The following is a 27,965-nucleotide window of genomic DNA, read 5'->3' as shown; positions in this document are numbered from 1 at the left end:
GGAACTAAGGAAGTAAAATGTGGGCACTGAAGATGAAGCTGTCATTGTCAACACAATGAACAAATTTCCTAAGAACAAACCATGCATCACTTCTTTCTTTTATAGGCTAGCAGGACTGATAGAGCAGGGAAATACAGTAGCTTTATTATGACTAATCATTTGACCAGTTTCTTCTCATGATAACTTCCTGAAAGTGGTAGGAAAAATAGGCAGAGTGTGAAGAAAAATGGGTGGCTTGTCTCTGATTGACCATACCAAAAAGGAGCCTGATTGATACCTGGTATCTGAACAGTGTTTCCCATATGCTCTGCAGATCAATCACCTGAAACTCTATTTGGGGCGAGGGCCTTGTCTTGGACCTCTTGAATCAAAATCTCTAGAGATGGGACATAGAGACTCTCAAAGACTCGCTACACATTGACATTAGTGATCACTGAACTTTAGGGAGATTTCTGATCTACTGCAGGACTCTTAATGCATTACCCTGTTCATATTTTCTATCAGTGATAATATAATGGGAACACTCAATATAGGTGACTGGGACAGAATTTAATTGAGATCCAAAACAATCTCAAGAATAGGGAATCTGACAAAATGAAACAACAGGAATAAAGGTAAGTACTTAGGTATAGAAAAATAGCTATCAAGTAAAGGATAAGATAGGAGTGACTTAAAAACTGTGTTTAGACAAATGTAAGCATTTTAGTGAATAGCCCAGTAAAAATTAGATATAACTTCTTTGGGTTTAATCCAGACATTAGAAGTATGGTACTTGGAAATGAAGTATAGTACCTGTTTTACTCCATACTGATCATTCAGTGAATCATGTTTCATACAGTGCAGTCTATTAAAGAAGGAACAAGGACAAATGGGAGGGCATTTTTGGTAACCTTATTCCTAACCCTCCAGAAATTTGTAAATATGTTACCTTCTGTGAAAAAGGGAGATTTAGCAGATATAATTAATAATGATAGGACTCTAAGATGGAGATTATGCTGAATTATCTGAGTGAGCTCAATTGAATCACTTGAGTTCTTAAAAATATCTTTCCCCACTGAAGTCAAGTTCAGCGGGAAATGAGATTATGGGAATATGGTCAGAGAGATGCCTTATTGTTCACTTTGAAGATAGTAAGAGAGACAAAAAATATATGACTGACCTCTAGAAGACTGAAAGGCAACAAAATGGGTTTTCATAGCCTATTGCTTCCCTGATAACATCTTAAATTTGGCTTAGTGAGAACTAACTATAACTAAACAATTGTAAGACAATAACTTTATCTTTTTATTTTTTAAAGATTTTATTTATTCATTTTTTTTTTCATACAAGAACTGGGGTGTAGGGCCCTCCCTGGTGGCTCAGTAGGTTAAAGCACAGAACTAAGAAGCTACAAGCGACTTCAGCATGAGTTCGATTCCTACCTGCCCGGGAGGTGATCCACATGGCTTGTTCAGACCTCTTCTGACCCGCCCACTGCTCCCCTCAGCAGTGTACTTCCTTAGTCTGCCTGTTCTCCCCACTCTGATTCTGGTGATTCCTCTCACCGCCCCTGCACCTCTGGCCTGTACCCCAGTTCTATATACATAAATAAATCTTTAAAAAAAAAAGAACTGGGGTGTAGGCCAAAGGAGGTAGAATGGGGAGCAGAGCAGGCAGATCCACTGAAATACATTGCTATGGGGAGCAGCAGATGAGACAGGAGAGGTCTGCTGTGCCATACGTGGGTCAGCTCCCTGGCCGGGGATCGAACTCAGGCTGAAGTAGTGATAGTGCTGAAACTTGACCCTTAGGCCACCAGGGAGGCCATCTTTATCTAATTTTATACCAATAAGTTTGCAGTAATTTGTTAGGAAATAAAAACACACTTAGAGATGAGTTTTCAGAGTGATAGAGACATCTAAAACCATAAGAACACCACTTTAGGGACTTGAGTGATTTTATTTGGAGAATGGATGAGTCAGTGGAATGAATTTGCTCTTCAATATTTGCAGAACATCCTCTGAGCAGTGGTTTTCTGCTGCAGAGAGATCGAGAGAAGTAATTTTCAGATATAAGAGATTATTAAATAACAAGAAAGACTTTTTAGGGGTGATGAGGTTTCTGTTACCAGAATGTTAGCTGACATGGGACAAAAATTTGGCAGCGATATTAGACTAAATTTGCATTTATGGTAAAATAGTATTTCTTTAAGCCCTTTTGAAAGAAAACACTTCAAAGTCCTTTTCCTTCAGGCTTATCTTTACTAGTAGATTCCAGTAGAGGGCAGTGTTGTACCATCAGTTTGGTTTATTGTTAAGGGTATATGGTTTAGGAAAGTTTGCTTCCTCATTTACTTTAAATGGATATATTGCCTCTTGAATGTTACCTTGCTTTGTGAAATTCTGCTTTTTGATATGCAACTTGATATGATTGTAGTTTTATTTATTAAATCAAACCTTTCCCCCTTTTTCTTTGTCTTATGTTATAATGTCTATGTTTTGCACTAGTTCTGTGTAGCTCTACAAAGTAGCAAAAAATAAAAACAGAACCACTTCTGTGATAGAATATATTTAGAGTGCCCCCCTGGTGGCACAAGGGATTAAAAAGCAGCACGATGAAGCTATTCCCAGCCACTGTAGCAGGAGGTCAATCCCCTGTCAGGGAGGTGACCCACATGGTGCAGCAGACCTCTCTTGTCTCGCCCTGCTTCTCTCTTCAGCATTGTCTATCAGTCAGTCCACCTGTTCTGCTCCCCACTCTGTCTCTGAATCCTCTCATTCCCTGCACCTCTGGCCTGTACCCCAGTAGTATGCATTAATAAATAAATCTTTACAATATATATATGTATTTACAAAAATTTGTCTATCTTTAAATTCTGACAAAGTGGTAATCAAAAGACTTTGGATTTTTTCTTAAATTTATGTTTCTGACCACTCTCCTTCCACCTCCCCTGCTGTATGCCTCAGATCTATTGTCAGCTTGCAAAAACATATAAACATTTTTTTTTTAAAGATTTATTTACTTGTGCATACAGAACTGGGGTACAGGCCAGAGGCTCAGGATGGCCAGAGGCTTCACCAGAGATAGAGTGGGGAGCAGAACAGGCAGATCTACGAATTACACTGCTGAGGGGAGCAGTGGGTGGGCAAGGAGAGGTCTGCCACGCCATGTGGTCACCTCCGGGGCAGGCAGGGATCGAACTCATGCGGAAGTGGCTTAAGCTTCTTAGTGCTGTGCTTTAACCCGCTGTGCCACCTGGGAGGGCCCATACAAACATTCTAAAGGTCACTATTGGGTATGAATTCTACTACTACTGTCCCAAAAGAATATAAACTCTACTATAAAATGTGTTACATGTTTTCTATTCATATTCTTCCATATAATTAATTTGTAAAATAATTACAGTATAATAAAGCACAGCTAAAAGAAACAAGGTGTTACACCTTGGTAATTTAATGCATTATTAAAAATAATGCAACCATAATAAAAATTAAATACAAACATTATATCTTAAAAGTAAACAAATATGTTGGAGTTCTGGGTAAAGGGGAAGGTCAGGCCCTCCTTGGAGGTGCAGCAGGTTAAGGTGCAGCGCTGCAAAGCTAGCCACAGCTGCCTCAGTGCAAGTTCGATCCTCCACCAGAGAGGTGACCCACATGGCATGGCAGACCTCTCCTGTCTCACCCGCTGCTCCCCTCAGCAGTTTACATCATTGATCTGCCTGTTTTGCATCCCATTCTGTCTCTGGTGAATCCTCTTATCACCCCAGCACCTCTGGCCTGTACCCCAGTTCTGTATGTATAAATAAGTAAATCTTAAAAAAAAAATGATCTGGAAAAAAAAAGTGTAAAGAAAGCAAAAATACACATATTCAGGGATCTCCCTGGTTGTGCAACAAGTTAAAGTACAGCACTATGAAGCTCTCTGTAGCCTCTGCAGCACAAGTTCATTCCCCTGCCAGGGAGCTGACCCACATGGTGCAGCAGACCTCTCCTGTCTTGTCCTGCTTCTCTTCTCAGCAGTGTATTTCCACCTGTTCTACTCCCCACTCTGTCTCTGGAGAGTCCTGTCACTGCCCCCTGACCTCATGTCTCTGGCCTGTACCCCAGTTCTTGTATGCATAAATAAATCTTTAAAAAAATACATATATTAAATATTTTGCATGTAGTTATAGGGACCTCCTACACTAGCCACTTACCTGGAGTCTTTAACTGGATATGCCAGTAGTTTTCCCCTTCAGTAACTGATGACATGCTTACTTCTTGACCAATCTGATGACATTGTTTCAAGTAGAGGGTTACACCTTTGTGTGTGTATGTGTGTACATGCGCACCCGCAGGACTGAGATGACTGACTTCATTCATTAATCTGCCTCTGATTTAGCATGTGTATTTTCTGCAGTTTATCTTCCATGACTTGTCAATTTTTAATTTGTATGATAGGCACCCTAACTCTTCTTTCTCACCCATTATTTAAGGCCAATTTCAGGTTCACTTTAGTTGACAAACTTTTTAGCGCTTACTAAAGGAGTTCTCAGAATTTGTAGCCTGATTTTTGTTTGACCCAATTTAGGTTTAGTTGGTTAGAACTTGCTTCAATCCCTGTGTGATCCACTTACCCAGGCAAAGAATATTTACACGATTGCTGAATAAGATACTGTAAAACATACAAAAATATATAGTTTATTATACCTGCCCCTTGAGGGTCTTTCAAGAAAACCCTCATTGATGTGTTGGTAAGGTGGGGGCTGGGGTTAGTCACCCTGCTGTGTTTTGCATACACAGGCTGCAGTGCTTAAAATCCTTCACAATACATATAGCAACTCAAACTCTAATTCCTGATAAAAGGCAATTCCAATAGCATGCTGTTGTGTGCACACTGGGTGTATTAAGAGCTGCATTATTAGAATTATAGAATCAAAGATTTGTGGAAGACCTCACTGATCATCTAGAACAGGTTTATCTAGCTTTTTATGGAACTTGTTGAAAAATGATGATATGTAGATGGTTGTGATTTGTCGATGCTCATAACCATCTCACCACTCTAGGTGTAGTCTCTTATCAAGAGTCTAGGAGTCCCCAACCTTTGTATATAAGGTGATTTCCTTTTAGTCTCTGTAAGTTTGAGCCTCCACTATTTATGTATTGGATAAATAATATACTTGTATGAAAATTTTTTTATTATTATAATAGTTTATTTTTACATCATTCTGTGCCTTTTCCCATATAGTTATAATCCCCGTGGACTTCCCATCCCCAGTTCACCAGTGTGCATGAATTTTTTTTTAAGTCACACAGATTGGCAGCCCTTTACTTAATCATTTCATCTTCATTTAAAGAGGAGAAAACTGAAGTTTGCAAAGTATATCATAATTCCTGGAATCTCGGTATGCCTCCCTTCATGCTTTGTCGGCTTATTTTTAAGCTACACATCTCTCCACCTTTCTTATGTGTACCTTATTTTTTTTTAAGATTATATTTATTTTTAGAAGAACTGGGGTACAAGCCAGAGGTGTAGTTGCTGAGAGAAGTCACCAGAGACAGAGTGGGGAGCTGAACAGGAGGAGCTACTGCTTCTCCTCACTGCTAAGGGGAGCAGCTGGTGTGAGATGGTAGAGGTCTGCTGTGCCATGTGGGTCAGCTCCAGTCAGGGATGGAACTCATGCTGCAGTGGCTATAGATAGCCTCACAGTGCTGATGCTTAATCCCTTGCGCCACCAGGGAGGCACTCTGGGCTTTTTTTTCTTGATGCTCAGCTACCTTTTTTGATTAACAGATGCTCCTTAGAGGGAAAGCTGCCTGACTTATCCTGGTTTCCTTCTTTTGGATTTTAGCCCTGTAATTTTTTATTGCCTTGCTAACTTTCTAGTATCTTTAAGCCAAGTTTCAAAAAAGTTTTGTCCAGCTTTTCTAGTTGTCCCTAGTAGGAGGGCTGATCTACCATTACCAGATTTTCTCAATTTTATTTCTAGTTTTCTTGCTGAGTTTTTCAAAGCTCTGTCTTTAATTTTCAATACTTTTTAAAAATTTCTGTTCTTGCCTCATGTATCTGCCTTTGTGTGTGTGTATGTGTGAGTGTTGGAAAAATCCTGATTTGTTGGATAGATTTTTCTAAGAGTATTGAGATGTTTTGCTATTGTTGAAATTTTTTTCTTATCTCTCGCTTCTTAAAGGTTGCCTTTTTTCTGTTTATTTTGGTGTGTTTCTTCCATGTTAGAGACTTTCCTCAGTTGTCTGCTGATCCTTGGTTGGCTGGTCATAATTAGGAGCACAGAATAAAAATCAAGTGGAAGAGAAGTGCAAGTAAGGAGGGATGATTCACTGCCTCAGTTTTACTCAATAGTGAGTGATATCTCCATTATCAATCATTGTGTTTTGGTCTTTTCTCTTGAGCAGGTCATATTGTTCACAGAAGGGCATTCTTCTATCTAGAGAGCTTCTGAGGTCTCCAAGCTGAGGAGAGGGCAGAGGTTGTGCACGTCATGATCTCTGTGCTTGCGTATATTCAGTGAAGTGTGACTGTCCTAAGTGTGACTCATGACCCCCAATCAGAACACCCTTATTTTATCATAGCCAGAAAAATTTTCTGTTTTAGGAGTTAGGCTAAACTGAGTGGGATGAGGAAGTTGAAGATCTACCGCTTTTTCAAGCAGATTCTCAGTTAGTAATCTTTATTTTGCTCTCTCCTACTTCCAAAATTTCTTGGTACTCTTTTTACCAGACTTTTATTGATTGTGTAGTATCAGGTTCCCTTGTTCCCAAATTAGGACTCAGCTATTTGGGGGTCTGCTAAGTCCAAGCCACTCTTCTGCTTTCCAGCTTCCAAACTGTTGGTATTTCATAGTCTCACTGTCCCTATCCTTGTGGATTTTTTGTACTGTTTTTTAAAGATTTATTTATGCATACAAGAACTGGGGTATAGGCCAGAGGCTTGCGGGAATGAGAGGATTCGCCAGAAACTGAACAGGCAGATGTACTGAAATCCACTGCTGAGGGGAGCAGTGGGCAGGACAGGAGAGATCTGCCATGCCATGTGGGTCACCTCCCTGGCCAGGGATTGAACTATTGCTGCAGTGGCTGTGGACAGCTTCATAGTGCTGCACTTTAACTCGTTGTGCCACCAGAGAGGGCCCAATTTTGTGTACTTTTTTTTATAGTAGTTTTTTTTTACATCATTTTGTGCCTTTTTCCATCTCAGTTGTAGTTTTGTGTACTTTTTAAAAAACCTCTTTAATGTTGTTTTAAAGAGTTAGCAAAAGTTCTTGCCTAAGGTTGACCTTCCCCTTTTACCCAGAACTTCCAACATATTTGTTTACTTTTAAGATATAATGTTTGTATTTACTTTTACTGTGGTTGCATTATTTTTATTTAATGCATGAAATTACCAAAGTAATTCTTGTTTCTTTTAGCTGTGCTTTGTTGTACTGTAACAATCCTAATGGAAATCTATCGGTTTACAAATTAACTATATGGAAGAATATAAACAAATTAACTATATGGAAGAATATAAACAGAAAACATATAACACATTTTATAGTAGAGTTTATTTTCTTTTGGGACAGTAATAGTAGGGCTCATACCCAGTAGTGACCCATAGGTCTGAGGCATACAGCAGGGAAGGTGGAGGGAGAGGGGTCAGAACAGGGAGGGGAGAGCACAAGGGGCTATGGTTACGGGTCATGGGAGCTGTAGTTGTGGAAGAACTATGGAGACTACATCTGAGGGGAGAAATCAAATATTGTACAAAAGTGAACAAAGATATAAAAAGAAAGAAGAATGTAAGATTTAAGCTTACATATGGAGGAGTGGTAGATGGAAGAGGAGAGGGAAAAATATCAGACTTCTGAGTATATTTAATAATCATGAGAACATAAACCTAGTCTAATTTGTTTGGTTATTTTAGTTTCTATTTTAATACCATAGTGCACAAAATTATTGGTGGTATATGAATAGCTCATCATACTACCATTCTCTAGAAATGTACCTGAAATGTCCCACTCAACAGAGTTTTGTCATTAGATCTTGTCACAGCCAGTTTTTCACCAGGTTATTCTTAGAACCCATGGTTCCTTTTTTCTTCTTTCTGACTGTCCCACTATTTCTTACCTCTTTCTCTTTCTTTCCCTCTCTCCCCTTCTCCTTCACTCAGTTCTCCCTTCTCTCTTCTTTACTTCTTTCTTAATAATAAATCAAGATGTTCTAATAAGGTTATTAACAGGATATCAACTGAACAGGCCTTTCCCCTTTCTTCAGTATTTTACTGCATTTTGGTGTTGAGTATACACATAGTTTGATTTGTCTTGATCATTTCCCAGAGTCTCACACATCTATTAAGAAGTGCCCATGCTGAAACTGCCCATGCCATTTTCAGATTCACCACAAAATTTTTAAAATAGCATCTGCCTTAAACTAAGGCTAGGCTGAAACAATAAAATTAGAACTGAAAGTTTGGAAAGGGCAAAGCTTGAAGAAACACTCTTTTTTGTTGAATGTACTTTAAGAAGTATCTTAATTACCGAATTACCAAACAGTCAAAAGGCTGGTTTTATAAAAACAATTAATATTCTCTGGTAGACTATTTCACTTAAGCTTCCAATTGTGTAAAAAACAGCAATCTCTGTTTTACAGATGAAAAAACAAGAGTCAATAGGGTATTTAACAAATGACTTATTGCTAAGTAGGACGAGAATTTGAACCTAGTTCTTTTTTCTCAGTATCTCATATTTTTCCAAAATACTTTAGAAAATCTCTTTCCCATCTGGTTCTAATGCCACTTAGGCAAATCCCTAAAGAGAAAAGGTGGTGACAGGCACACTAAGCCTTAACAGATCAGAAGAGTTTGTCATTTATTTATTTATTTGGAAAGATTTTGTTTACAGTTTTCAGTGCTTTGCTTGGATAAATTAAAAAGACTTAAATAGCAATAACTTGATATATAACCTGTTTTTTAAGTGTAATAAAATGTACTCTTTTGGAGAAGGAACTTTCTTTAAAAGTCATGCTACATAGAAATTTTGTATACATTTTGTAGTTTACAAAGATTTTTTTTAAAGATTTATTTATTTATGCATATAGAGCTGGGTTACAGGCCCAGAGGTGTGGGGATGAGAGGATTCACTAGAAACAGAGTGTGGAGCAGAACAGACAGATTGGCGAAGTACACTGCTGAGGGGAGCAGTGGACAGGCCAGGAGAGGTCTGCCACGCCAGGTGGGTCACCCCCGGCCAGGGATTGAACTCATGCTGCAGTGGCTGTGATAGCTTCATAGAGCTGTGCTGTAACCCGTTGTGCCACCAGGAAGGGCCCAGTTTACAAAGATTTTATTCTGTCATCTCATCATCTGTATTGTAGTTATGGGGAATGAGATTTGTGTTAAAAATGGTTACTGTTCTCTGAATTGATTACAAAATCTTTTAAAACAGAATAGAACTGGGTTACTTTCAAAAACATACAATAACCTGAACTAGGTTAACAGTCCATGGATTAAAGTTTCAGCTTGAAAGTATCCTTTGGGATTTCTTTTAATGAATAACTAAAAACAAATTTGTATTTAGCATGTTAATTATATGCAGAGTATTTTTAATGTATTTGAGAGTCCTTTAAAACTGCTCTTTTATACATTTAAAGCATCCCCCGGCCTAGATGCTTAGTTGCATTATTAATCTGCTCTCTTTATGAAGGAAACATGTACCAAAGAAAGGTAACTTTTTCCTGACCCTTATTCAAAACATGCATTCTAAATTAATAGATACTTTAAATGCATTTTCTTTGGTTTCCTTGATGTAGAACTACAAATAACATTTTTTAAAAAAGATTAGGAGGTGTTTTTTTTTTAAAAGATTTATTTATTTATGCATACCAAACTGGGGTACAGGCCAGAGGTTCAGGGATGGTGAGAGGCTTCATCACAGGCAGAGTGGGGAGCAGATCAGGCAGCTCAACGAAGTATATTGCATAGGGGAGCAGGAGAGGTCTGGTGTGCCATGTGGTCATCTCCAGGGCTGGGATCGAACTCGCACAGAAGTGGCTGTCGCTCACTTGCAGTGCTGCTCTTTTAACCCACTGTGCTACCAGGGAGGGCCACAAATCACATTATTTTTTTTAATGTGAAAGTCTGTTTTCTCCTTTTGCAGGTGTTCTTCACCTCTTTAAGCATAGTTTAAATGGCTGCAGACACCACATAAAGTAAACTATGTGATGTAGGCCCCATTCAAATAAAGCGCTGAAGAATAAAGAGGAAGAGAAAGAACTAAGAAGTGTATGTTTAGCACAAATCCCTCATAGAAGAATTAGAGTTCAAAATTTTTACCCAATTATAAAAAAAATTTATACTGTTCCACTGATTATCATTGCTATAAATTAATAGTGAAGCAGGCATCCTAGAAATATGGTGTATTTTAAAATAAAATGATCCTTAATCTATTAGATAACATTTAATTTAGGACACTTCTAACTAAGAGTATAAGCATATAGATTATGTAATATATTTTAAATTTCTGAAAAGAATTCACAAGATTTTTTTTCTTTCTAAATTAAAACAGTAGTACATGCTTGTTCATAATATCTAACAAGAAGAGTATAAAGTTTAATATAAACTTTCTCTCTTTCCTGCCTCCCATTTTCTGGAGTAACATTTTGGTGTCTTTTTCCAGACCTTTTTATTGGATATACACCAATACATACATATATGTACGTACATGTGTGTATGTACATATGTGTACAATATATTCTAAAAGCCATTTTTCTCATAACAGCCTATGGTAGACATTCTTTCATGTTAGAGTTTTTTAAAAAATTAATTTATTTATGCATATAGAACTGGGGTACAGGCTAGAGGCATGAGGTGAGAGGATTCACCAATACAGCTAAGGGAGCACAGACAAAAATACACTGCTAAGGGGAGCAGTGGGCGAGATAGAAGAGGTCTGCCACACCATGTGGGTCAGCTCCTTGGTTGGCGATTGAACTTAGGCTATAGTGGCTGTGATAGTTTCATAGTGCTACATTTTAACCCATTTTAACCACCAGGGAGGGCTCCATATCAGAAGGTATGAGCTCATATATGCCTCCATTGTGTATGATTAAATCATAATTTTTTTTTATAGAAGGTTTAGGTTTTGTTTTTTTTTTTTATGCATACAGAGAACTGGGGTGACACCAGAGGTACAGGCGTGGTAAGAGGATTCACCAGAGACAGAATGGAGAGCAGAACAGGAAGATTGCTGGAATATACTTCTGAGGGGAGCAGCAGGGAGGTCAGGAGAAGTGTGCCTCGCCATGTGTGTCACCTCCCTGGTTGGGGATTGAACTTGTGCTGAAGTGGCTCTAGTTCGCTTCCTGGTACTGTGCTTTAAGCTGTTGTCCCACCAGGGTGGGCCCTAAATCATAATTTCTAAAGTCAGTTCATTTAACCAATTGATGTACATTTATGGCACCTTCAATTTTTATTATTACAGATGAAATTTACAACATTCTTCATTGCCACATTCTGTGTAGAGCCTCCATACATCTGTATTTCTGTCCAGTGAATTCTTAGAAGTGGAAATGCAGACTGAAGGAAATACACATTAAAATTTTTGAGTTGCCCTCTTAAAAGATGGTACCAGATTGGCCCTCCCTGGTGGCGCAGCCGGTTAAAGCACAGCATTAAGAAGCTAAAGCCACTTCAGCATGAGTTTGATCCCCGCCCTGGCAGTGATCCACAAAAACCTCTCCTGACTGCCCACTGCTCCCCTCAGCAGTATATTTGGTCATTCTGCCTGTTCTTCTCCCCACTCTGTCTTTGGTGAATCCTCTCATCGCCCCTGCACCTCTGGCCTGTACTGCAGTTCTGTATGCATAAATAATAAACAAATCTCTAAAAAAAAAAAATAGTTAAAAAAAATGGTACCAGATTATAGCAGTGTATTGCAACCTTATACCCTCACAAAAATTGGTAATTTTCATAATTTTAATATTTTCTTAGCTGTATGCAAAAAAATTTTTTTTGATCTGTTTTTATTTATTTATGCATGAAAGAACTGGGGAGTAGGTCAGAAGTGAAGGGGTTGAAAGGATTCACCAGAGACAGTGGGGAGCAGAGCAAGCAGATCTACCAAAATACACTGCTGAGGGGAGCAATGGGGCAAGACAGAAGAGATCTGCTGGCTGTATCATGTTTGGGTCATCTCCCTGACTGGGGATCCAACTCAGGTCTCAGCGGGGATAGCACTGAAACTTAACCCCACACCACCAAGGAGGCCCAAAATTATCTTTTTTTAATTTCCTTTTACTTGATTTTCAAGTGAGATCTTTATATATTTTTGCTAACTGTTGGGTTTCCTTCTATTTGGCTACTTGGCTTTTTTCAATTGATTGGTAGGAACTCTTAGCATGATGATCACTTATCTTTTACATACTTACATTTTTCTAGCCTGTTTTTTACCTTTGTTTAGCATCATTCAACAAACTTGTAGAACTTTTCACCCAAGAACGTATTTCTTTGTATTTTTCAATCCTTTAAGTATTTCAGTTGTTCTATAGTTATCATCAGACATTTCTTAAATTTATGTGTTAACATGTTTTAATTTCATTTATAGTGGTTTTTTTTTTTCCTGTAACATTTCCTACTTGGTTACTAGGAAAATAATGTATGTATGATACATATGTGTTTTAATATTTATCCTATAACTGCCTAGTTACTGGTCTCTATTATTTTTTAATTTTTTTTTTAAAGATTTATTTATTTGTGCATACAGAATTGGGGTACAGGCCAAAGGTGCAGAGGTGGTGAGAGGCTTCACCAGAGACTGGTCTCTATTATTAATGCTAATGCTTTTTAGTTGATAATATAGATATTCAGTTACCTTATTAACAAATAACAATTTTTCTTTCTACTGACTTACTTATTCTATATATATGAGATCCATTATCTCATAGGGTTGACTGAGCCCCCCATAGAACATTTTGCATAATAATGGTAATGCTACTGATCCTTGCCTTGATCCTCAGTAATAAGATTTCTAGAGATTTACTATTAAATATGTTCATAATTCTTTTCTGATACTCTTTTTTACGGACATTTGTTTTTGGTCCAATCTTAGTAACTTTTAAAAAAATCAGAAATGGACATTTGTAGAATTATATTTTTCTCTTTTTAACTATTGTGTAGTCAAGTAAGTGAATCAATCTTGTGTTGAACTTTATTTTCCTGAAACCATTTTCAATGTTACAAAAAGATGCCACTCTTTTCACAAATTATATAGTATTTTTTAAAAATGTTAATGTTAACATGCAATGAGTTTATTATTTCCTTACTAATTTTATTTTAGTTTTTAGACTTTATTTATTTATTTATGCATACAATAACTGGGGTACAAGCCAGAGGCACAGAGGGTAAGAGGATTCACTAGAAACAGAGTGACGGAGAACAGGCAGATCGACTGAAATATACTGCTAATGGGAGCAGCAGGGGGGACTAGAGAGGTCTGCCACACCATGTGGGTCACCTGCCTGTCGGGGGATCAGAACTTGTGCTGCAGTGGCTGTGTATAGCTTCATAGTGCTGTGCTTTAACTCACTGCACCACCAGGGAGGGCCCCTGACTAAATGATTTAGCAAACATTTTTTAGATTTATAGTTTAATTGTTGATATGATAAATATTGATATAATCAGCAAAAACAAAAGCTAATTTGGATCCTCAAAATTTTTTTATTAAAGATTTATTTTATTTATTTATGCATACAAGAACTAGGTTGTAGGCCAGAGGTAGGGCCGGGTTAAGAGGTGAGAGGATGCACCGGAGACAGAGAGGGAAGCAGAACAGGTGGATTTACTGAAATACACTGCTCAGGGGAGCAGTAGGCAGGATGGGAAAGGTTTGCTGAGCCATGTGTGGCTGGGGATTGAACTCAGGTTGTAGAGTGATAGCACTGAGACTCACCCCTTAGGCCACCATATGGGCCCTAGACATTTTGAAAAGTGTAAACAGTTGGGAAACCATTTCCCCTATTTGTAGACCCACGGTTCACCCTCTATCTGATATGCCCTGTCCTCCACTTTGCTGGATTTTCAGGAACAGGTATCTCCGTGTGCCTACGCTTTGGGATCAGCGTCCTGGACCTGCTGCCTCTACTGTATCCCAGTTCCATCTGGGGAGATTATTTTCTTGTTATTTTGTAAATATGAGTTTTTTTGGTTTGTTTCTCATTCCCCATCTTATTTTAAGATGATTTTTAGAGGATAAGTGGGGAGAAAAGGCTTTATTAAAGCCTTGAAGACAGAAATAGCTTTTTTTATAATATGAAATTCCTTTGGCATATTTAAAAAGAATACCTAAGAGTTAATTAATTTTAATAACTTAATAAGCACTATTCTTAAGAATATCTTTATCACTAAATATAATCAGGTTTGACATCAGAATGATTCTAGTCTCTTGTAATTTTCCTGTGATGACTTGGAATAATTTTAAAGCAGCTCTCTTTACAGAGTTTGAATTATTTATTGAAGAGACTTTTTCAACCATTAATAGAGTCTCCGCAATTGAAAATTAATTTATCTCTGTGGTATTCCAAAGTTAAAATTTACTTTTAAAAGTTAATTTTCTTGCTAGTAATTTTGAAGTAAAATTGAGCTGTTTTATACACTGAAATCTCTGAAATTTACAAATTCACTTTATGTTAACTAGTATTTCAGTGAGAGTGCTAGTTCTCTAAAATTCTAAGAGGAAACGTATTTGCACCTTCAGCCACACCCATTGCTAAAATATTTGTTGAGCTGTTTTTGCTTCAGTGATGTTAACTGTAGAGTTACCTGAAATTCTTGCCTCATTCGCAAGAATTATCCCCTCATTAGCATATGATACTAAAAAATGAGTGAACCATAGGTATCATTATTTGTGTGTATCCCAGAACCTTTTTTGTCTTTTTAAAAAATGTATTGATATTTTTTTTCATCATTCTTCATTTTGTGCATTTTTTCATCTCAGTTGTAATCCCATGGACTTCCCACCCCCTGTTCACCCGTGTGCCATCATAGTAGTCCTCTACCCTCTTCCTGCCCAGTTTTGATCCTATTCCCCTCTCCACCCCCATAGAATGTTTCTGGTTTATAGTTATTCATCAATTTTGTTTTTACTTTATTACAATTGTTTTTTCTTTTTTCTGATCTCTTCCACTCCTGCTATGAGTGAAACCATCCAACCTTTCTGTCTTACTTATCCTCTTCTCTACTTCCACTCTTATCCCACCTTCCCACTACCATTGAATTTACTCTGGAAATTAATTCTAATCAGATCCTTCGGAGCTAGGCAAACATTAGCTCCTAGAATATTGGAAAATGCAGTAATAGACTTGGGAATGGGAGAGAGGGAGGACGAGAAAATCTCAGGCAATTGTGCTAGTGGGAAGAAGGAAGAAGAGTTTTTATTTTCATTAACCTAGTTTTGAGCCTTTTGAAGCTATTTGGAATAATAAAAAACACATAAGTGTATATCCTTATGCGTGTGTGTGTGTGTGTGTGTGTGTAAATCTATATATAAGAAAGAAAGGAAGGAGGAAGGAGCAGGGGATGGGGGAGTAAGACCCCTAGCTCCCAACACAAGAATTGTCACTACCCAGTTGGTACAAGTCTAAATTTGTATTATCTTTGTTATTATACTACACTTGATCTTAGCCACAAGGTTGAGAAGCGATTATCTTTGTTATTATAAATGGACTCAAATGGACTTGTGGATTCCAAAAGACTTGAGTTCTAAGGGCATTAGTGATAGCTCAGAAGCCCACCATCACTGCTGATGTTGAGTTTGCTAGTCTTTATTTTCATAGCTCTCAAGATTGCCTGCACTCTCCAACACAACCAGCACTGCTTTCATACATTGCTTTTTCCTTCTTTTTTTAATCAAAGATTTATTTTTATTTATTTATGCATAGAAGAACTGGCGTATAGGTCAGAAGTGCAGGGAGTGAGAGGATTCACCAGAGCTGGGGAGAACAGAGCAGGTAGAGCTACTGAAATACACTGCTGAGGGGAGCAGCGGGAAAGAAAGAAGAGGTCAGATCCCTGCACCATGTGGGTCAGGTTCCTGGTTAGAGAGAGAACTCATGTAGCAATGGCTGGCAATAGCTGGATGGTGCTAAGACGTTAACCCCTATGCCATCAGGGAGGCTCCTGTTATTTCTTTCTTGAGTTACTTTTTCAGTTTATCAAATGACTTCATTACCTTACGTTTTTATCTTCCCCCTAATTCAGATCAGAGTGAGCATTCCTGAAGACAGTTATGCTCACGAAGATTAAACAGCCTAAAATCCTTCTGTGGTACCATGTTGCTTTAAGTGTAAACTCTGAACCCTTTAGTATTGATCTAGAAGTTCTGTGATCTAAATCCTGTTTCCTTCTCTGCACTCCTGACCACACATTTTCAGCCTTTTACAGGCGATTGACTGATCATTTCCAGAAGTTTCCTGACCCTCTCTGGCCTTTGTACTATAGGATTTCCTCTTTGGAGAATATGCTTTCCCCATTCTTTACCCAGTTAATGCTAAGTAACTTATTTTTAGAGCTTAGATTAGTTGTTAATTTTCCTGCAAGACTGACTTGAAGGGCCACCCCTGGTGGCACAAAGGTAACCCTTTGTTACTTAACAGTCTCAGTACTATAAGCTGAAATTAAAGCCCCTGCCTGGGAACTGATCCATATGATGCAGGAGACCTCTCCTGTCTCACCTGCTCCCCACTTTGTCTCTGGTGAATCCTCTCACCCCACCCACCCTGCATCTCTGACCCACACCCCAGCTCTTGTATGCATAAATAAATAAAATTAATCTTAAAAGACTGAGCTGAAGTTGCCTTATATTTATCCTGCCAGAACCCCCACTACTCTGTATTTTTATCAATCTTTATTGATTATTAGTGTTAATTATTTTGTTTCCTTGTACTTTTAATTCATGGGTTTCCATGTAGGCAAAGACTGGTCTTTTGTCTCTATTTTCAGTACAGCTCTCATCATATGGGAGGTACCCTTCATTTTATAGTTGAGAAACCAAAGTGCAGAGAAATAAATTACCCAGTAAATCATTGCATACTATTTTGTTATTTTTTTTTTACACACACTTTTTTTTACACACACTCTTTTATTTTAAACAAACTTTAATTTTTTTTAAAGATTAATTTATTTGTGCATATGGAACTGGGGTACAGGCCAGAGGCTCAGGGGCGGCGAGAGGCTTCACCAGAGACAGAGTGGGGAGCAGAATAGGCAGATCGGCCAATTACACTACCGAGGGGAGCAGTGAGGGGAGCAGCGGGCGGGTCAGGAGAGGTCTGCCACGCCATGTGGTCACCTCCAGGGCAGGCAGGAGTCGAACTCATGCCGAAGTAGCTTTAGCTTTTCAGTGCTGTGCTTTAACCCGCTGCGCCACCAGGGAGGGCCCAAACTTTAATATTTAAGATTTATTTATATGTACAACAACTGGGATACAGGTCAGAAGTAGGAGTGAGAGAGGATTCACCAAAGACAGATTGGGAAACAGACCAGGCAAATTGACTGAAATACACTGCTTAGGGGAGTGGTGGTAAGATAGAAGTCTACAGCACCACCGGGACTAACTTCCTGGCCAGAGATGGAACTCTTGCTGCGTGGCTGGCTGCCTATGGCTTCACAGTGCTGTGCTTTAACCCCTTGTGCCACGAGGGAGGCCCATCATATACTGTTTAAAGATGGGCTGCCATCTAGTCTAGTGTTTGTTTCCTCTTCATCAGAAATTACTGATTCACATGTCTATGAAGGCAAGAGAGCAACATATTTTTACAGTTATTCTGTCTTTTTCCTAGGACATGTGGCTTTCTAATACTACATTTCCTCATATATGATAAAGAAATATTTTGATACACGATATGTTTTCCTCTTAAACTACTACATAAGAAAAACAGTAGTGTAAAAGTCCTGTTTATGTTGTGACTTGAGAAATTATAGATGATATAATGTTAACCCTTCTTTGTGGTGCCATGGGACTTGGTGTGGTGCTCAGGGTATGGTTTTAGTCTTTGGATTCTTGCCCCAGTTTAAAACTCCAAATTCAGAAGTTATTTCTAGGCAGACTTCTGTAGTGTGTGATGGTGTGTGTATTAACAGACTACAAAAGAACTTTTGCAAACATGTTATTCAGCTATCCCATAGGTACAGTTGCCCAGAATTCTTAATATAGTTAAAGCAGAGTCCAGGATTAAATTACATGGTTCTTGAATTTTCAAGAGGTGGCTTCTTGCCTTTAGTATCAAATTTGATTAAACTTGTTAACTTTAATGCCATTTGGTTCTGTTGGGGAAGAAGAATTAAATTGCTTTCTCTAGAGAATGAATTTTTTCTACTGACTAAGGAACAGAACATTTATTAAAATTATCTTGGTGACCTGAAAGAGAAATGTACTCCTTTTACCTCAGCAGAAGCAGGTCCAAAGCATTATTAGCACATGGGAAAATTTGAATAATTGAGCAACACTGACTTCTTTGGGATTCAGCCTTTCAGCCCCTGCTGTGTGATTAGTTCTGTCCAAGCTGCTGGCATGCCAGAGCAGGAAGCCTGCAGAGGATTAGGAAGGAAAAACCCTTCAGCAAGTCCCAGCTATTGAAGACATTTGATTTAATTTTACATGTTACACATGAAATCTGGTTTCCCTTGGCAACCTTCAGTTCTGCCCTGCTTTATAATCAGATGATTGCAGGCTACAAGCAGACTTGGTGGCTTCACCTGGAAGCGGCTGTAGAGTCTGAGTTTACCTCATGAGATTTCGAAAAATGTCACTGCAAAAGGCCAGAAGAGTCTGAGTCTCTTTGAAGGGACAGGAAATTCTCTATAGCTTAAATATCCAGAACTACCTATGGAGAGCAGTTGGGATGAGAGGGAAAGGGATCAAGTCTTACAATTTTAGCAATAACAATTTTATTTGGGAATTGCAGATAAGGTTTTAATTCAGAAATAACAATAATAGCTGTTATTTATTAAATACACGCCAGAAATCTTACTTGGTTCTTTACATATACAGTCTCATCGAAACCTTACAATATCCCTGCAAAGGATATATTAATATCTGTTTTATAAATGTACTCATTTATTTGTACAAAGTACAAAAGAGTACTTGGTAATGTCTTAAAGGAAGGTGAGGCAACTTTGACTACAAGATTTCAGCTTTAAGAGAGTACTACTCGTTTTTTAAAAAATTATCTCAGGGACCTCCTTTGTGACACAAGGGGTTAAAGCACAGCATTAAAAGGCTATACACAGCCACTGCAGCATAAGTTCGATCTCTAGCCAGCCAGCGAGCTGACCCACAGGGTGCAGCAGACTCTCCTGCTGCTCCCCTCAGCAGTGTATTTCACTTATTCCACCTGTTTCATTCCCCACTTTGTCTCTGGTGAATCCTCTCACCCCCTGTATCCCTGGCCTGTACTCCAGTTCTTGTATGCATAAATAAATAAATCTTAAATAAATAAAAATGATCTCAAAATCCTCAAAAATTGATAACCTCTATTTGAAACAGTATGTATGCTTATATGTGTGTGTGCATGTATATAAACACATATATGCATATATGTATATATATGCATATATGTGTTTTTATATATGCATATATATAAATGATGACCTGTAGCCATCCAGAAAAGTTTAAATTATGGCCGTCACTGGTGGCGCAACAGGTTAGGACACCACACTGCAAGCTAGCCGCAGCTGCTTCAGTGCTAGCTGGGTTCCGGTCCTGGAGGTGACCCACATGGTGCAGCAAACCTCTCCTAGCTCTCCCACTGCTCCCCTCAGCAGTGTACTTCATTGATCTGCATGTTCTGCTTCCCACTCTCGCTGGTGAAGCCTCTCACCTCACCGCACCTCTGGCCTGTATCCCAGTTCTATATGCACAAATAAATAAACCTTAAATAAATTATAATCATTTTGTTCTAACTCTCTCATACTTTAGAAATGTAATAATAGTTTACTTAAAGCCTAAAGTGAGGTCTGCTGACTCCTAGTAATTTGCATATTATATTATGATCATAAACTTTCAAAGGGGTTTTGAGTAAATGGAAGAAAAGAAGGAAGGGGTCAGTATTCTAAATGGTATTAGGGTGGGCTTGCTAAATAAACTAACACATCAGAAGGTACAGGCATTTAGGCACTGGTAACAGTTCTTATAACTAGTGATTAATTTATTTGGCTTTGCTCACATCTTCTTTTAAAAGAATTATTCCCCTATTGTAAAATTTTTATTTTATTTATTTTTGTGTAGAAGAACTGGAATGTAGGCCAGAGGTACAGGTGTGTGGGGTGTGACAGAATTCACCAGAGACAGAATGGGGAGCAGAACAGACTGATGCACTGAAATTCACTGCTAAGTGGCCAGCAGGTGAAGCAGAAGAAATCTGCTGTGCCATGTGGGTCAGCTCCCTGGTGGTAGCTGTGGTAATGCTGAGACTTAACCCCTAGGCCACTAGGAGGTCCTTGGCGCACATCTTAGTAAATGTACTGTTGGGCCCTCCCTGGTGGCGCAGCGGGTTAAAGCGCAGCACCAAGAATCGAAGGCCACTTCCGCATGAGTTCGATTCCCGCCTGCCCTGGAGGTGATCCACATGGCGAGGCAGACCTCTCCTGACCCGTCCGCTGCTCCCCTCAGCAGTGTACTTCGTTGATCTGCCTCTTCTGCCCCCCACTCTGTCTCTGGTGAACCCTCTCACTGCCTCTGCACCTCTGGCCTGTACCCCAGTTCTGTATGAATAAATAAATCTTTAAAAAAAAAAAGAAAAAAAAAGAAATGTACTGTTTTTCCAAATGACCCTGTTTCTAGTAAGTACCATTCTGGTCATTTAAAAAGACATACAGAACCCACATACAGGTGTGTTTGGGTATGCATGTGTATGTGCTCACATGTATGTGGTACACATGTATGTATGTATCTCCAGGTCCAGAGGTGGATACGAATATGTGAGTGGTAACATGATGACTGGCCATTTTCCTGACATGTAGAAACAGATGACATAATAGCATTTTAGTGACTTATCCATATGGGCTTCTGTTAGATTCACCAGGTGCTATATATACTAAGGCAGGGCATGTCTTTACCTTTCTTTAAAGTGAAAACTGTGGGCATCTAATAGCAAACTGAGTAATCTAAATGTTATACACTTACTAGCAAAATAAGATAAATAATCTTATTTAGTGCTCCTGTGTTTGTGAATGTTATCTTCATTTCAGCAACTCCTTTATGTAGCCTTCTCAGTACATTTCCCCAAACATTTTATTATGAGAATTTTCAAATATAAATTTGAAAAGGTAGTACTGTGAATACCTACATACCCACCTAGATTATATAGTTGTTCCTATTTTTCCATATTTGTTTTCTCATATATCTAGCCATCAACTTATGTTTTAGTTTTTGTTCTATTTCAAAATTAGTTACAGAAATTAGTACATTCTAGTGCTAAACACATACATGTGAATATCTTCAGTTAGATAGAATTAAAATGTGTTAGCCCTCTTAAAAATAAAAACAAGAAAAAAATTAGCTTTTCCAATTCTGTGTTATGGGGAAGTAATGTGTATGTAGTCACTTTGGGTCTTCCCCTATGAAATAGTAAGATAATTTAAGAATAAGAAGTAAGCTACCCTTGTTTAAAAAAAAAACAAAAAACAAAAAAACATTAGAACCTCAGTATGAGAAATAGAAATCTATAGGGAGGAAGGGGGACACCCCTGTTGAATTCCTAAGCCACAGCAAAGCAGCATTGCAGAGTAACATCTTACCTCATTTCTGAGGTCATCGCTACATTTTTGAACATTAACTCCTGTGTAAAAGGGAGAGTTTGATTAGCAAATTAGCTATGTACTTTAGTGATGATATTACTGCTTAATTTCAATGAACATTTTTTCCCCTTTTCTCTCCTTTCTGGGTGTGACTAAATTGCTACACAGCATGCTGCATGGTTGCTGGTAAAACAGGAAATGGGGTAAGTAATTTAGGTAGGGAGTTTTTACTACCATTTAAATATAAGCCACTTACTTTTACTACTTTGTAAAAGAGGTAAAGTACTTTTACTACTACTATCTCTTTTTTTAGAGTGAACTTACTAGCTACTAAAGGAATTGGCACAAAGAGAAAATTTTTATTGTATAAATTTTATTGTATAAATAGGTGTCAACTTCGTTTAATTTGTTAATTTTCATATTTTATTCATAGTCTATGGAAGCAAATTCATTTCTTTGGTAGACACATGAATGTAAATACATATTTTATAGGCATTAGGTACTTAACATAATGTAGTTTGTAAGGTTAAAGGAATAAATTTGGTCTTAGAAACTACATTTTGAAACTAATTATCCTATAAAAGACACAAGGTGAAATCCTAATAAAGGATGAACAAATACGTGAAACAAAAGCCAAATGTGTAACTTGCAGGACTGAAAATCTGCAATACTAAAAGTATTGTGTATTTGCCTTATATTAAGGATAAGGTTTCTAAGAAGGTTGTTAACCCTTCCTCCAGCAATTTCTGGAAGTTAAAGTTTTTAAACTGAGGTAAAATGTTCTACATATACTATTTCAAAAACTACGAAGTTTTTAAAAGAAACATAAAATGTTTCATTTTAACCATTGTTAGGATTGGCTCTTGCTACAACCCTTTGTACTTCCTAGAGTATAAACACTTTTTAAATCATTTTCTATTCTTGTTTTAACTTTGTATCCTTTAAAATGCTTCTCATATACTAGTTATTTTTCAGTATGATCCTATTTTATGAAAATATCATTAAACTGTCATTTAAAATACCTAAAAATGTCTCAGATATTCTAAGAATTAGAAAGCTTACAAAATACAAATACTTCATTAATTTTTTTTTAAAGATTTATTTATTTATTCATATGGAACTGGGGTACAGGGCAGAGAGATGTGGATGGTGAGAGGATTCACCAGAGAGACAGAGAGGGGAGCAGAACAGGCAGATCAACGAAGTACACTGCTGAGGGGAGCAGTGGGGGGGTCAGGAGAGGTCTGCCACGCCATGTGGTCACCTCCAGGGCAGGCGGGAATCGAACTCATGCGGAAGTGGCTTTAGCTTCTTAGTGCTGGGCTTTAACCCCCTGCACCACCAGGGAGGGCCACTTCATCAGTTTTTTAGGAATTTATTTTTATTTATTTCTTCACACAAGTACAGGGATGTAGGCTAGAGGATTCACTAGAGACAGAGTGGGGAGCAGAACAGACAAATTTATTGAAATACACTGCTGAGGGAGCAGCAGGCAAGACAGGAGAGGTCTGCTGCACCAGGGGGGTCAGCTTCCTAACCAGGGATAGAACTCAAGAACTCATGCTAGAGTGACTGGTGATAGCTTGACAGCACGGAGACTTTAAACCCTGCACTGCACCAGGGAGGTCCACCTTTTAATATTTGAATAAATTCTTAAATATAGAGAATTGGCTGTTTTTGTTTTGTTTTGTCTTGTTTTCAGTTTAGGGCTTGTCTGGATATTTCATTGTTAAACTATAATACCAAAGCATATGAAAGCATTCTTATAAACAACTATAATCACAACTAAACAGAATGTGTATTTCTTAATTTACATTTTTAGAGGAACGGTGGTCTCTGTGTATATTTCTTAAAATCAATTATTTTAGCTAATTGTAGTTAATAATGTCTTTGGTTTTAAAGAATGAAGTTATAAAGAATGTTGACTATAATTGTTTCTATCATTGAAAATTAGACATTAAAAGAGATGATTCACAAGTGGCCCTCCATTCTCTTTGTGGCCCTATAAATAGCCAGAAGTTTTAATTATTTGAATGATGTGGGCATGTGAGTTTGTCAGTGGTCTTACATTATTTTCTGTAGGGTAGAGCAAAGAGGTTTAATAATATCATACCATGTTTTTCTTCCTTTTTACCTCAGTTCCTTTCTACCACAATTTTAGAGTGCCAACTAAAAGCTAGAAATCATAATTGGGACTTCCCCAAATTTATTTATTGGCTCATGAATAGTTTGGGGGGGAATGTCAGATTTTTATTCAGACATTTATGTGATATTAAGTTGATCATTTCAGAACATTGATACTTTAGGATTTAACATTTCCTCTTTAGCAGTAAAGCGGGGGAAAAGCACAGCTTTACATTCATTTCCCAAAAGTAAGCCCCCATTGTCAGAAAGAGAATGTATTTTTAGTTTTGGTTGTTACTCTACTACACAGTTTTGTCGTTTTTGAGCAGTAAAGAGTCCTCTCTGTATCACCCGCCTGTCTTCTGACATATCTGTGCTAAAATCTCTCAATTCTAGCTCAGAAAAATTCATAGCTTACTTACATTTTGGGAGCTTTAAAACTACCTTATATGCCACTAGAAAAAATGCACTTCATTGATTCTATGAGAATATAAGGTGAATGAATGAGGATTTTCTTGGTCTGCTTTGTTTTCTGCTTTCTGTCTCATTTGTAAAACAGTATCTGGCATATAGTAGGCATTCAAATATTTCTTTTAATTGCATACATTCTTGCATGTTCTTTAATCGAAAAAGTGAAATTTTTATTCAGTGAATTAATTTTTCTGTTATTCAGAAAACAGAGTCTGTCGCGAGGAAGAAATGATATAGTTCAGCTAAAAGAAGCCTACAAATGGATAACTCACCCCCTGTTTTCAGAGGAACTGGGTGTTCCCATTGATGGAAAGGTATTGGGTCACCAGCATTGTTAATTTTGTTCTCTGGTTTAACTAGTTTTACTTTACTACATGGCAGAGTTTTGGTTAGCTGAAAGAATATTTTTAAATAATTCAGTGGAGGATGTTTGATTTTAAAATGGTGATTTCTAAGTCTTAAATTAAGATTAAAGTTTTTCTTTTTAAAGACTTCTTTGTGATCCAAGACACATATAACAGACACAGTGTATCCTCACTGACCTTAGAAGGTTAGACATGATCTAAGCCTATACTATATTTATAGTGAAATTGGAGAGATAGATTTATTGATAATAAATAAGAGATATATTGATAATGAATAACTATGAAGAAGTGAGAGTCAGTTCTAGATTATTTAATTTTATTTGTGGCTTATCTTGTTTTCAAGTAGGCAGACAACTTATTCATGTGCTGTGAGCATGGCTCAGTCTGTCCCACTTTATTTTTTTAAAAAGATTTATTTATTTATGCATACAATAACTGGGGAGCAGGCCAGAGCTAAGAGATGAGAGGATTTACCAGAGACATAGTGGGGAGCAGAACAGGCAAATTCACTGAAATATACTGCTGAGGGAAGCAACAGGAGAGACAGGAGAGGTCTGCTGCGCCATGTGGGTCAGCTCCCTAGCAGGCAGGGGATCAGGGGATCGAATTCCTGTAGTGTCTGGCAATAGCTTGATAGTGCTGTCTTTAACTCCTGCACCATCAGGGGAGGCTGTCTTTAACTCCTGCCCACTTTATTGGTATCTCATGTCCCTCCATTTAATTTTAGGCCAAGATTGTCTTTGACACAAAAGCAATCAGTCTTTTTCCCTATTCCAGAGCAGACCTTGCCTCAGTTTCTATTGTATTGAACTTCAGGGATGAACGCAATAGGCTTTCAGATGTGAATACAGGACACATTCCCAACCTTAAATTTTATCTTAATAATATGGTCTCATTGTTTCACCATTTTGCTTGAAGGAAATTCCGTGATTATCAGACACATCCCTATTCAGGTAAAATCACAAACCAACTTCCAAAGCTAAGTAGTTAAAATCCATCCCTCAGTCTAAATTACACAGCTGTGTTTCTCTCTGTTACTAAGAACAAACTCTGTGCTCTAAATTGAATACTGAGAAAATAGTGAAATAAAACCACATCACAGATAGTATGAAGAGGAAATGAGGTAATGAAAGTACTTTGGAAATTAGAGAAGTCCTGATGCAAAATATTTTTACCTCAGCTTTGAGTTTTGAAGCATAAATAATTTTATATGTCCAAATCAGTGAGAATAGGAAATAGAAAAAAGATATAATAATAGATTCAGGATGACTACAGGTTTTCTTGAGTGAAAGGAATATTTTATCATTTAAATTCTATTTTATAGTCTGATAAAAAGATTATAAAATGCTATTTTAATTCTGGAGTAGCAAGATGCTAGTGATCCAGTGTAGTAAGTTAATACAGAACTCAGAAAATAAAACACTCAATAAAATAAATTGTGACTTACTATAATATCTTTTTCTCATTGTGGAGTTTCATATATTCTCCCTGGAGGCAATAATGCTTTTTTTGTTTGTTTATAAGGATGCTCTTTGTAGAATATTTAATAACTGAAAACTTTATTACAACTTAAATGTCCAACAGTACCTACAGTTGAAAAGATACTCATGATATAATATTAATTGAATAAAGCTAATTTCTGAAAGTATGTTTAATATCCCAAGAAGCTTATACAATTGTGTCTATATAAACTTGCTGAGAAAGAAATACACCAAAGTCTTACTAGTTCTACCTCAGTGGTGTGGGACTGAAAAACTATCCTGTTTTTTATTATTTTATAATTTGTATGGATCACTTTGTAATAAAACAAAAAATTAAGATCTCTCTTTTAAAGCTCAGATCTATGAAGAAATTTGAATAATTTTTAAAGCCTCAAATAGAGTTTTTAAACATGATTTTTTAACCTTGCTAATAATTTCTTAGTATAATATTGGCAGGAATAATTATTTATTTTAGCTACCTCTGACTAATTCCCTGAATTCTCATTTACCTTCACATCTAATTTACATACAGTGTGCAAAGTCATACAAATATATTTTAAAATGGGCTTTAAACTTGTGTTTTGTTAAGATCACTAGTGATTGAGCTTAGAAATTAAAAAAAAAGAAAGACTTCCTTTATAGCTGCCCTGTGAACAAGCTGATTTGACAACAGTATTTCCAGTTTTCTTTGTCATTCTTTTTCTGAGCCAACCTTTGATAGTTAATTTCTATTTCCATTCATAAGTTCTTAGATGTTGGTTTCCTTTTGCTCATTTTAAAATTGTCTTTATAATTTTTAGAGCTTGTTTGAAGTGAGTGTGGTCTTTGCTCACCCAGACACAGTTGATGATTGCCACTTCCTGTAAGTTGCCACGTAAACAACAATGTCACTTGTGTAAAATGTTGTTAATGCTCTTTGGCTTTCATGATGATAGTATTGCGCCTCTTTCTAATGAACTTGCCATGCCTTAGTGCATTTAAAATGTGCTTTAAAAAAAGAAAAGAAAAAGTAACTATAATAAAGTAAAAATCATTGAATCATCAGCAACTATAGATCAGAGACATCCTGTAGGGGAAGAGGAGGGAGAAGGCAGGACAGGGGTGGGAAGAGCACAGGGGACTATGGTGATGGTGGACGGGGGAATTAATGGGTGGTGGGAATTTCACGGGGAAACCATACATTGTACAGAAATGAAGAATGATGTAGTAGATATATTAAATAATAATAATAATAAAAGGGAAAAAATAAAATGTGCTCTCTGAGATAGACAAACCAGTGCAATTTTTCCTTGTTCCTAATGCCCTGAACTTAGCAACCGTGTTGTATAAATTATATTTAAATTACATTCATCCTACAATAAATTCACTAACCTTTTATATTAACTTGAATTTTACTTTAGGCGTGTGATATGCCCAGATTGTTTCAAGCCAGCAAAAAACAAACAGGTAAGGATTCCTCCTTTTTCTTCCTTAGTGAGTTTTTTCTTCACTGAATATTCAAAGTAAATGTAAAAAGGATATGTATTAGAAATGTAACAATCTATTATACTAAGAATCAGTGTTTAAACACTTATATTTGCTACATTTATTTATTTTTAATTCTCAACACCTTTGCCTCTGACTGGGAAGTCTTAATGTAGATTCTCATGTTTGTTTTACTGTCTGAGTTGATCTCTGATGTTAAAATTTAGAACTAGTGTTTTAATGATGTTTTTGTTACCTTTTGGGGAAATTCAACTCTTAAATTTTTTATTTTTTTTAATTTTTTTTAATTTTATTT

At 37.3% G+C, this 27,965-nt stretch overlaps 1 protein-coding gene across 4 annotated transcripts in view; it reads left to right on the top strand.

Annotated features, from left to right (window-relative positions):
* Positions 1–27,965, top strand: part of PUS10 (pseudouridylate synthase 10) — a 60,854-nt gene that overhangs the window by 10,255 nt on the left and 22,634 nt on the right. For all 4 annotated transcript variants that reach the window (XM_004691425.2, XM_012731606.1, XM_012731604.1 and 1 more), the window contains exons 5-8: positions 21,913–21,947; positions 24,542–24,653; positions 26,986–27,047; positions 27,586–27,631. In XM_004691425.2, coding sequence (XP_004691482.1) covers positions 21,913–21,947; positions 24,542–24,653; positions 26,986–27,047; positions 27,586–27,631 — 255 coding nt within the window. The remainder of the gene's footprint in view (positions 1–21,912; positions 21,948–24,541; positions 24,654–26,985; positions 27,048–27,585; positions 27,632–27,965) is intronic.

Source organism: Condylura cristata, unplaced genomic scaffold (assembly GCF_000260355.1).
Source record: "Condylura cristata isolate star-nosed mole 26May11 unplaced genomic scaffold, ConCri1.0 scaffold00031, whole genome shotgun sequence".
NCBI classification, from domain to species: domain Eukaryota; kingdom Metazoa; phylum Chordata; class Mammalia; order Eulipotyphla; family Talpidae; genus Condylura; species Condylura cristata.
Note: the sequence above shows the minus strand (reverse complement) of the source record. Positions and strands in the feature narration are given on the sequence as shown.